The sequence below is a fragment of the Carcharhinus amblyrhynchos genome, unplaced genomic scaffold (assembly GCF_965287045.1).
Source record: "Carcharhinus amblyrhynchos unplaced genomic scaffold, sCarAmb.v2.hapA scaffold_749, whole genome shotgun sequence".
In the NCBI taxonomy this organism is placed as follows: Eukaryota; Metazoa; Chordata; class Chondrichthyes; order Carcharhiniformes; family Carcharhinidae; genus Carcharhinus; species Carcharhinus amblyrhynchos.
In genome coordinates this window covers 64,027-75,757 of record NW_027650489.1, presented here as the reverse complement: position 1 = coordinate 75,757, position 11,731 = coordinate 64,027, and the positions used below count along the sequence as shown (strand labels likewise).

Here is an 11,731-nt window from a genome sequence, read left to right as displayed (position 1 = left end):
GCGGAGCGAGCTCTCGGGCCACACCCCCGCCCCGGCCTGGGGCCCGACCTCCGACCTCCGGCCCCCCGCGGAACACGGAGAGCGAGGGACCCGGACCCCGGCCCCCGCCGGGCTGGGCCCCGACCCCTGGCACGGAGGGGGGGCCCCCCCGCTCGACTTCACCCCTTCCGGAGGAGGGAGGGACGGACAGGAGGGCGACGGAGGGCCCCCCTCTGGCCCCCGAGCGAGCAGCACCCACCAAACAGGGAGCCTTCAACCAGGCGGTGGAACAGACAGGTAACTGGCAGAAGTGCGCCCTCTTGTGTGCACTCCACGCCCTCATACCCAGGTACTAAACTGCCCACCTCTACTCCTCCTCTCTCTTTCTCTCTCTCACCATCCCTCCCCCTTTACCTCGCTCCCTTCTGCGATCTCTAACTCCTGTTCAAGACGTGGGAACCAGCACACACTTAACCTGTCCCTTCATACAAAATCGGAGAGAGCTAGCTGACCTCTGCACTGTTGTGGCCAAACTTCTATGAAGTGTTCCAGATCCCTTAATAATTTCAGTGAAACTTTATTAAAAGTATTTTCCAAACACGGGTGCTGCTGTGTCTTTGTTCTTGAAGTGGCTAAACTAATCGACTAACCCACCCTCGCTCCGCCTCTCCTCCTTCCCCACACCCCCACCAGTCTCGTGTCGCCGGGAACCTTTTGTGCGTTTGGTGACGGTTTCGCTTGCTGGAGGTTTGTACGAGCGTCGCAGGATCCGGTGCCCCTCTGCCAAGCTTGGAGGAAGGGCGGGGACACCTCAGAGGATGCGGCGCTCCCTCATCCCCGACCCGCCCGCAGTGCGGCGCTCCCTCATCCCCGACCTGCCCGCAGTGCGGCGCTCCCTCGGCACTGACCCCCCCCCATAGTGCGGCGCTCCCTCGGCACTGACCCCCCCCCCACAGTGCGGCGCTCCCTCGGTACTGACCCTCCCACAGTGCGGCGCTCCCCCAGCACCGACCCTCCCGCAGTGCGGCGCTCCCTCGGCACCGACCCTCCCACAGTGCGGAGCTCCCTCGGCACCGACCCTCCCACAGTGCGGCGCTCCCTCGGCACCGACCCTCCCACAGTGCGGCGCTCCCTCGGCACCGACCCTCCCACAGTGCGGCGCTCCCTCGGCACCGACCCTCCCACAGTGCGGCGCTCCCTCGGCACCGACCCTCCCACAGTGCGGCGCTCCCTCGGTACTGACCCTCCCGCAGTGCGGCGCTCCCCCAGCACCGACCCTCCCGCAGTGCGGCGCTCCCTCAGCACCGACCCTCCCACAGTGCGGCGCTCCCCCAGCACCGACCCTCCCACAGTGCGGCGCTCCCTCGGTACTGACCCTCCCACAGTGCGGCGCTCCCCCAGCACCGACCCTCCCACAGTGCAGCGCTCCCTCGGCACCGACCCTCCCACAGTGCGGCGCTCCCTCGGCACTGACCCTCCCGCAGTGCGGCGCTCCCTCAGCACCGACCCTCCCACAGTGCGGCGCTCCCTCAGCACCGACCCTCCCACAGTGCGGCGCTCCCTCGGCACCGACCCTCCCCACAGTGCGGGGCTCCCTCGGCACCGACCCTCCCACAGTGCGACGCTCCCTCGGCACCGACCCTCCCACAGTGCGACGCTCCCTCGGCACCGACCCTCCCACAGTGCAGCGCTCCCTCGGCATCGACCCTCCCACAGTGCGGCGCTCCCTCAGCACCGACCTTATTGCGAATCCCAATGAAGTTCCAAGTTTAATAAGTGTCACAAATCGGCTTACATTAACACCACAATGAAGTTAATGTGGGATTAGTTTGATGTTGATGTGTCTGAAATGAAGATTAGAGATAATCAAAAGGTTTGCAACAAGTTCTGAAATATTCCAGGTTGGGGGAGGCTGGGGGTTGGGGGGGGGTGGGGTTAGCCAGAGGGGTGTCGGATTGTAGGGAAGGGGGGGAGGAGATGGGGAGAATTTGAGTTTGAAAGAAGCCCAGTTGTTGTAAAGTTAAACTTTATTTCTTAGTCACAATTAAGCCTGTCGTTAACACTGCAATGAAGTTACTGTGAAATTCCCCTTTCTGCAAGGATTAGGGTGCAGACTTTCTAATGTGGGAGGTGGATTGGAGTAATGGGGGGGGGATATTTTGTCCGGATATGGATATGAGGAGGGGGCGAACGGGCCACAGCTTTCCAAGGGCTATCACGGATGTGACGGGCAGAAGAGGCTTCTGCTTCCCAGGTCTCCGTCTCCTGTTTGTGGGATCGTGCTGTGCACATCTTGGGTTGGGGCCATCTTTGCGGCACTTCAGCCGGGAGGGCAGAGAGACGAGGTCTGGGGCGGGAGGGGGCAACACACATTGGATAGGTCTTTTGGAGGGCCAGTATGGGTTAGATGGGCTGAATGGCCTCCTCCTCCTGATGCGTCCTCCCCGTTCCGCTCGCCCCGTCTCCGGTTCCTGTGGAGAGTTACTCTGATCAGAGGCAGGAATAGGGGGTGTGTGAGGGCGAGACCACTCGGCCCCTCCAAGCAATCCTACCATTCAATAAGGTCAAAGCTGATTGGACTGCGACCTCATCGCTACATTCTCATCCGTAGAATCCCTACGCTACAGAGAGGCCCTTTGGCCCATCGAGTCTGCACTGCCCCATCCTATCCCCTTATCCTACATATTTAGCATGGCCAATCCACCCTAACCTACACGTCTTTGGACACTAAGGGACAATTTAGCATAGCCAATCCACCCTAACCTGCACATCTTGGACACTAAGGGACAATTTAGCATGGCCAATCCACCCTAACCTGCACATCTTTGGACACTAAGGGACAATTTAGCATGGCCAATCCACCCTAACCTGCACATCTTTGGACACTAAGGGACAATTTAGCATGGCCAATCCACCTAACCTGCACATCTTTGGACACTAAGAGACAATTTAGCATGGCCAATCCACCCTAACCTACACATCTTTGGACACTAAGGGGCAATTTAGCATGGCCAATCCACCCTAACCTGCACATCTTTGGACACTAAGAGACAATTTAGCATGGCCAATCCACCCTAACCTGCACATCTTTGGACACTAAGAGACAATTTAGCATGGCCAATCCACCCTAACCTACACATCTTTGGACTGTGGGAGGAAACCGGAGCACCCGGTGGAAACCCACGCAGACACGGGGAGAATGTGCAGACTCTACACAAACAGTGACCCGAGCTGGGAATCGAACCCGGGTCCCTGGCGCTGTGAGGTGAGCTGCCCCATCTTTTAGATTCCTTCAGAAGTAGCAGGCAGAGTTTCTGGTTCCCCCCATTCTCAGGACTTGGAATTTACCATCTCTCGTTCTGATAACCACACACCCCGCCCCCACCCCCTCCCCCCCCCCGAGCGTCGGCCCAAGAGTGACCTTAATTCCAGGGATCTGCCTCGGTAACTGATGACTCAAGAGGTGGGTTCAAAGGTATAGATGGATGGTTGGAGAGAGAGAGAGAGAGGTGGAGTGGTTTAGGGAAGGAATTCCAGAGCTTAGGGACGCCCCCCTCCCCCCCCCCCCCCCATGCAGCTGAAGGCACGGCCCCCAATGGCGGAGCGATGGGAATTGGGGGATGCTCGAGAGGCCGGAATTGGAGGATTCGAAAGGTCGAAGGTCAGCAGGCTGCTTTGGCGATGGACAGGCCAGGAGGTCAGGCAATGCGGAGAATGGGGGCTGCCTTTGCCCAGCTGGCCACATTCGGTGGTCCGGTCCACACGTGACACGCACCCCAACTCGAAGCTCAAACATTACAGCTGACCGAGGAAATATCAGCGCTGGACAATGGGATCTCCCTGTGCAAGGGAACAGATACAATATTTAAAAATATAATGCATACACCCACTGTGTGACGCTCACTGTGTAACTCTCACACTCGCTGTGTAAAACACACAATCACACCCACTGTGTGTCACCCACTGTGTAACTCTCACACTCACGGTGTCTCACTCGCCATGTGACACACACTCACTGTGTAACACACGCAAACTCACCGCGTAACGTGCACGCTCACCACATAACACGCTCACCACATAACGCTCACGCACGCTCTCCATTTAACACACACGCGGATGCTCACCGCGTAACACGCACATGCGCGCTCACCATGTCACGCGCGCGCTCTCACTGTAACACTCAGCGTGTAACACAAACTCAGTGTGTAATACTCACTCCGTGTAACACACTCAGCGTGTAACATACACATGCACACACTGTGTAACACGCACACACGCTCACTGTTTAACACACACTCAAACACAGTGTAGGACGCACACACTCAGTGTAACACACGTGCGCACAGTGTAATGCGCGCACTGTAACGTACACACACACTGTAACACACACAGGCACGCACAGTGTAACGCGCGCACAGTGCAACACACTCACGCGCACGCACTGTGTAACACACACACCCACTGTGTAACACACACACCGTGTAACACACACACACACACTCACTATGTAACACACCCTCACACACCGTGTAACACACACACACACACTCATTGTAACACATGCTCACACTCACTGTGTCACACTCTCGCTCACATTATCCTGACAATCTCAATCTCATTTTCCAGACACTTGTTTCCCAAATCCCGTGTGCAAACGGTGGAACGTGTGTGGAGGAGGAAAGCATCTTCTCCTGTGTGTGCCTTCCCACGTACACGGGCAGTCTGTGCCACCTGGGTGAGTGTCTGTAAGAGCGCGGGTGAACCATCAGATCCAGAGATAATATTTACACCAAACACCTCAACTCTGTGCCCCTCAGACTCTCTGTCCTCATTCCCAGTTTCTGTACAGAGATATCGACTCAATCTGAACTCCCAATGTCAGTGCCGAGGGAGCGCCGCACTGTGGGAGGGTCGGTGCCGAGGGAGCGCCGCACTGTGGGAGGGTCGGTGCCGAGGGAGCGCCGCACCGTGGAGGGTCGGTGCCGAGGGAGCGCCGCACCGTGGAGGGTCGGTGCCGAGGGAGCGCCGCACCGTGGGAGGGTCGGTGCCGAGGGAGCGCCGCACTGTGGGGAGGGTGGGTGCCGAGGGAGCGCCGCACTGTGGGAGGGTCGGTGCCGAGGGAGCGCCGCACTGTGGGAGGGTCGGTGCCGAGGGAGCGCCGCACTGTGGGATTAACAGACTGTTGTCTCTCTCTCTCTCGGTGTAGATGAGGTGACCTGTGAGGCAGGATGGTTGAAGTTTCTGGGCAGTTGCTACAAGCACCATCGGGGGCGCCGTACGTGGGAGTCGGCTGAGGAGCAGTGCCGGTCCGAGGGGGACATCTGACCAGTATCATGAGTCCCGAGGAACAGAAATTTATTAACGGTACACCCCGGTATCGACCTGTGTCTCCCAACCCAGCGTCTGCACCCCCCCGCACCCTCGCTCTGCACCCCGCACCCTCGCTCTGCACCCCGCACCCTTGCTCTGCACCCCCCCGCACCCTCGCTCTGCACCCCCCCCCCCGCACCCTCCCTCTGGAACCCCCCCCACACCCTCCTCTGCACCCCCCGCACCTTCGCTCTGCACCCCCCGCACCCTCCCTCTGCACCCCTCCGCACCCTCCCTCTGCACCCCCCCGCACCCTCCCTCTGCACCCCCCCGCACCCTCCCTCTGCACCCCGCACCCTCCCTCTGAAGCCCCACACCCTCCCTCTGAAGCCCCCCCCTCACTCAGAGGGGCCTTTACAATCCCAGCCAAACACTCGTTATCTCACAAGTGGCACCAACACTCTTTGCAGCCAATGACCATCCCTCTGCAGTGTGGCCACTGCTGAAATGTCAGCAATTGATACAAAGCAAGATCCATGACACTAAGGGACAATTTAGCATGGCCAATCCCCCTCACCCACACATCCTTGGACACTAAGGGGACAATTTAGCATGGCCAATCCACCCTAACCTACACATCTTTGGACACTAAGGTGGGGACTGGCTCGGGTGGGGTTATGGGAATAAGGCCTGGGTGGGATTGTGGTTGGTATGGATCTAGTGGGCCGAATGGCCTCCTTATGCACTGCTGGGAATCTACGATTCTCCACGTGACTCCAGAGCCACAGCCATTTGTTTGGCTCTCAAATGCCCCTCCAAGGGGCAACAAGGGATGGGCAATGAATGGTGGGTCAGCCAGCGACACCCATGTCCCAGGGATGGATAAAGAAAAAAGCCATTCACAAGCAACATGAGATGGATACATCTCTTCAAGGGATAGTCTCATTTCCCAAGGCTAACCCCCTCTTCCATCTCTCTCTGAATTCACAGAGCGTTTTAAGGAATATCAGTGGATTGGATTAAATGATAAAATAATCGAGAATGATTTCCAGTGGTCCGATGGAAACCAATTGGTGAGTTTTCATTGGGATCAGCCAATGAATGACTGGTGATCTGGTGGGATGGGGGTACGCGGGCAAGGGGGACATGAGAGAGACTGACCCCACCAGGACTCAACCTGGGATGACCCTCCCGCAGTGCGGAGCTCCCTCAGCACCGACCCTCCCACAGTGCGGCGCTCCCTCGGCACTGACCCTCCCACAGTGCGGCGCTGCCTCAGCACCGACCCTCCCACAGTGCGGCGCTCCCTCGGCACCGACCCTCCCACAGTGCGGCGCTCCCTCAGCACCTACCCTCCCACAGTGCGGCGCTCCCCTCCGCACCGACCCTCCCACAGTGCGGCGCTCCCTCGGCACCGACCCTCCCACAGTGCGGCGCTCCCTCAGCACCGACCCTCCCACAGTGCGGCGCTCCCTCCGCACCGACCCTCCCACAGTGCGGCGCTCCCTCGGCACTGACCCTCCCACAGTGCGGCGCTGCCTCGGCACCGACCCTCCCACAGTGCGGCGCTCCCTCGGCACCGACCCTCCCACAGTGCGGCGCTCCCTCGGCCACCGACCCTCCCCACAGTGCGGCGCTCCCTCGGCACCGACCCTCCCACAGTGCGGCGCTCCCTCGGCACCGACCCTCCCACAGTGCGGCGCTCCCTCGGCACCGACCCTCCCACAGTGCGGCGCTCCCTCGGCACCGACCCTCCCACAGTGCGGCGCTCCCTCAGCACCGACCCTCCCCACAGTGCGGCGCTCCCTCGGCACCGACCCTCCCACAGTGCGGCGCTCCCTCGGCACCCGACCCTCCCACAGTGCGGCGCTCCCTCGGCACCGACCCTCCCACAGTGCGGCGCTCCCTCGGCACCGACCCTCCCACAGTGCGGCGCTCCCTCGGCACCGACCCTCCCACAGTGCGGCGCTCCCTCGGCACCGACCCTCCCACAGTGCGGCGCTCCCTCGGCACCGACCCTCCCACAGTGCGGCGCTCCCTTGGCACCGACCCTCTGAACATTTGTATTAAGTTGTTGTCAATGTTTGGAAGGAGCTATACACAGCAGGATAGATGGAACCGGACTGGGGGCTATTTTCCCCAGAAAGCTGAGGGGGGAAGTTAACCTGCTTTAAAAATTCAATTCCTGTGTAACAATCTTGAGAGAGAGGGGCTGAATGGTCTCCTCCTCTTCCTGTGGAACAGGCTCTAGGGGGGGTTAAATGTCCCGTCTCCTGTTCCTATGTGACAGGCTCGAGAGGGGCCGAATGGCCTTCTTTTTTGTTGCTGGTCATTCCTCTCGCTAACAGTCTGTTATTCCCCCCCCCCCCCCGGTTCTCGTCGCCGTCCCGATGGTCCCCCAGCTCTACGAGAACTGGCACAGCGGGCAACCGGATAGCTTCTTCACTTCGGGGGAGAACTGCGTGGTGATGGTTTGGCACAAGGGCGGCCGCTGGAGTGATGTTCCTTGCAATTATTTCCTGGCTTTCACTTGCAAGAAGGGCACCAGTGAGTATCCAGCTCTCCCCGTTCCCCCTCCAGATACCCCCGTTAACCCCCTGCCCCCGTGTGGAACGATCTTGAATAGCACCACAATCTAACCGATCTCTCAACATCTCTACGACCCAAGGGGAATAATATCAAATTTTCCAGTCTCCGACCACGAGGATTTCAGTTCCACCCCCTCCCTCATCCTCTGGGTCAGTCTCCCCCTCCCCTTACTCTCCTTTCCCCCTTCCACCCACCCTCCGAGGCCTCTCACGACTCTCCTCTCTGTCTCCCTCTGTGAACCTGTGACCTAGGCTCCTGTGGCACGCCCCCGGTACTCGAGAAAGCCCGGGTCCTTGGCAAAACTAAACTCCGCTACGAGACCAATTCCATTGTGAGATACCAGTGCAAGGCGGGCTACGCCCAACGTCAACTGCCCACGGTCAGGTGCCAAGCGGACGGGAGCTGGGAACAGCCTCAGATCATCTGCACCCGGGGTAAGTAGGACAGCAGGTACAGCTCAGTACCAGAGAACCCTGTGCTGCTGTACCTGTCCTGGGAGTGTTTGATGGGGGGACAGTGTAGAGGGAGCTTTACTCTGTATCTAACCCCGTGCTGTACCTGTCCTGGGAGTGTTTGATGGGGGACAGTGTAGAGGGAGCTTTACTCTGTATCTAACCCCGTGCTTTATCTGTCCTGGGAGTGTTTGATGGGGGGACAGTGTAGAGGGAGCTTTACTCTGTATCTAACCCCGTGCTTTATCTGTCCTGGGAGTGTTTGATGGGGGGACAGTGTAGAGGGGGCTTTACTCTGTATCTAACCCCGTGCTGTACCTGTCCTGGGAGTGTTTGATGGGGGATAGTGTAGAGGGAGCTTTACTCTGTATCTAACCCCGTGCTGTACCTGTCCTGGGAGTGTTTGATGGGGGGACAGTGTAGAGGGAGCTTTACTCTGTATCTAACCCCGTGCTTTATCTGTCCTGGGAGTGTTTGATGGGGGGACAGTGTAGAGGGGGCTTTACTCTGTATCTAACCCCGTGCTGTACCTGTCCTGGGAGTGTTTGATGGGGGGACAGTGTAGAGGGAGCTTTACTCTGTATCTAACCCCGTGCTGTACCTGTCCTGGGAGTGTTTGATGGGGGGACAGTGTAGAGGGAGCTTTACTCTGTATCTAACCCCGTGCTGTACCTGTCCTGGGAGTGTTTGATGGGGGGACAGTGTAGAGGGAGCTTTACTCTGTATGTAACCCTGTGCTGTCCTTGTCCTGGGAGTGTTTGATGGAGATTTATTTCCAGAATTTGTTACCCTCTCCTGACGAAAAATAATCCTTGTTTGTCCTTCATTTCTTCAGCTTCTAATTATACTCAGGCTGCCCAGGAAGAGGGTAACAGTGTGTCCTCGGAGATGGCTACGATGTTAAGATAAGGAGGTACCTACCTGAGCAACCTCGAGGACACAGCGAGGGGGCTCTGAGCACTTACTAACCGAGGACAATCTGAATGGAGATCTCCACTGTCGATATCTCAACTTCCTTCTGATTCCCCTGGGATGCTGTCCCCACCTTCAGAGAATCAAGCCATGCCATGGCCTTTTGCCCCGATCCGGAGGGATCCGGATCGCTCCAGCTGAACCTGTGTGTTCCTGTGTGTTTGTGTTTTGTGTTGGAAGCTTCTCATCTCCATCGATGCCCGCGTTTCCCACCCCTTCCCCCACCTCACTGCGTGAGCACCCCACCCACTGTACACAATCCCAATGGACCCAAACCCCTTCCCGTTCAGTCCCACTGTACACAATCCCAATCCAAAACCCCTTCCCATTCACTCCCATTGTACACAATCCCAATGGACCCAAACCCCTTCCCGTTCACTCCCATTGTACACAATCCCAATGGACCCAAACCCCTTCCCGTTCACTCCCATTGTACACAATCCCAATCCCAAATCCCTTCCCATTCACTCCCATTGTACACAATCCCAATCCCAAATCCCTTCCCATTCACTCCCATTGTACACAATCCCAATGGACCCAAACCCCTTCCCGTTCACTCCCATTGTACACAACCCCAATCCCAAATCCCTTCCCATTCACTCCCATTGTACACAATCCCAATGGACCCAAACCCCTTCCCGTTCACTCCCATTGTACACAATCCCAATCCCAAATCCCTTCCCATTCACTCCCATTGTACACAATCCCAAAGGACCCAAACCCCTTCCCGTTCACTCCCATTGTACACAATCCCAATGGACCCAAACCCCTTCCCGTTCACTCCCATTGTACACAATCCCAATGGACCCAAACCCCTTCCCGTTCACTCCCATTGTACACAATCCCAATCCCAAATCCCTTCCCATTCACGCCCATTGTACACAATCCCAAAGGACCCAAACCCCTTCCCGTTCACTCCCATTGTACACAATCCCAATGGACCCAAACCCTTTCCCGTTCACTCCCATTGTACACAATCCCAATGGACCCAAACCCCTTCCCGTTCACTCCCATTGTACACAATCCCAATGGACCCAAACCCCTTCCCGTTCACTCCCATTGTACACAATCCCAATGGACCCAAACCCCTTCCCGTTCACTCCCATTGTACACAATCCCAATGGACCTCAACCGCTTCCTATTCATTCAATGGACTGACTCTAATAGCATAAGTCGGTTAGCCTTTGAGAACTAAGAACATTCCGGAAGAATCTGTGTATGCTTTTTAACAAAACTGACTCAGAAAGGATTCTGGTTGCTGCTGTTCCCGGGAAAGAACGTATTTAACAAGAAAAGGTAATTAAGCAGTTTGAAAAAAAGTTGGCGTGTTTCCGAAAGGGGGACACGGCGGGTTGGTGTCTTTTGGGGATGGGGGGGGAACAAAAATATTCCTGGAAAACTGTGTTTTAAAACCTGGTTGGCTGGATTTGTCTGTGGGGACGATACGAGGAGGAAGAACTACTCAGGGGGAAGAAGGCAAGAGCTCCGCACTGAGCCCAGAGCAACAAGTGAATGGAAGTTACTCCCAAGTCGCTCCCCGAAATCGACTGACTACAAGTTTCCCACCGAGCGCCTCTGAAAAGTATCGCCAGATTCATCGATTGTAGAACAGCCCAGCACCAAGAGAGAGCAAGCAAAGAACCCCCCACTCCATTCCTGAGAACTCCATCATCTCTCCTTTACTCATCAAACACTGCCTTCTAACCTTTCCAGGCAGAACGCTTCTAATTTCTGGTGTGTGTGCGTCTGAGAGAGTTAGGGTACTTAAAAAGAATAATTACGATACTTCTGTATTTCGTACCGTATCTTCATAAGCGTTGCCGCTCTTTTGGACATGTCTGGCTTAATAATAAACTAATAATGTTGTTTATTGAAGAACCCGGGGGATTGAGTGAGCCATTCAGGGATTCACGGGTAGATTTGTCCGTGTAAGGAGCTGGAGGAATGGCTGGAACGTCTGTTGTGACTCCAGGTGTAGAGGAAGGAGGGAGAGAGACAGAGCACTGCTCCCGTCCTGGTCTGAATAACATGCTCATGTTCCTGTTCACTCCCATTGTACACAATCCCAATCCCAAACCCCTTCCTGTTCACTCCCATTGTACACAATCCCAATCCCAAACCCCTTCCTGTTCACTCCCATTGTACACAATCCCAATCCCAAACCCCTTCCCGTTCACTCCCATCGTACACAATCCCAATCCCAAACCCCTTCCCATTCACTCCCATTGTACACAATCCCAATCCCAAACCCCTTCCCGTTCACTCCCATTGTACTCAATCCCAATGGATCCAAACCCTTCCTGTTCACTCCCATTGTACACAATCCCAATCCCAATCCCCTTCCTGTTCACTCCCACTGTACACAATCCCAATCCCAATCCCCTTCCCGTTCACTCCCATTGTACACAATCACAATCCCAATCCCAAAC

At 56.8% G+C, this 11,731-nt stretch overlaps 1 protein-coding gene across 1 annotated transcript; it reads left to right on the top strand.

Moving 5' to 3' along the window:
* The first annotated feature begins 132 nt into the window (after positions 1–132).
* LOC145340053 (brevican core protein-like) lies at positions 133–10,189 on the top strand. The gene is made up of 7 exons (XM_080184471.1): positions 133–276; positions 4,606–4,714; positions 5,186–5,343; positions 6,280–6,362; positions 7,692–7,836; positions 8,130–8,312; positions 9,166–10,189. Exons 3-7 carry the CDS (start codon positions 5,313–5,315, stop codon positions 9,237–9,239), a joined length of 516 nt encoding a protein of 171 aa, XP_080040597.1. The 5' UTR covers positions 133–276; positions 4,606–4,714; positions 5,186–5,312; the 3' UTR covers positions 9,240–10,189.
* The last annotated feature ends 1,542 nt before the right edge of the window (positions 10,190–11,731 follow it).

Excerpts from the sequence above, each read along its gene's own strand:
- LOC145340053 (XM_080184471.1), top strand. The coding sequence starts at position 5,313 with ATGAGTCCCGAGGAACAGAAATTTATTAACG. Across the intron at positions 5,344-6,279 it reads GGAACAGAAATTTATTAACG|AGCGTTTTAAGGAATATCAG; the intron begins GTACACCCCGGT and ends CTGAATTCACAG. Across the intron at positions 7,837-8,129 it reads CACTTGCAAGAAGGGCACCA|GCTCCTGTGGCACGCCCCCG; the intron begins GTGAGTATCCAG and ends CCTGTGACCTAG.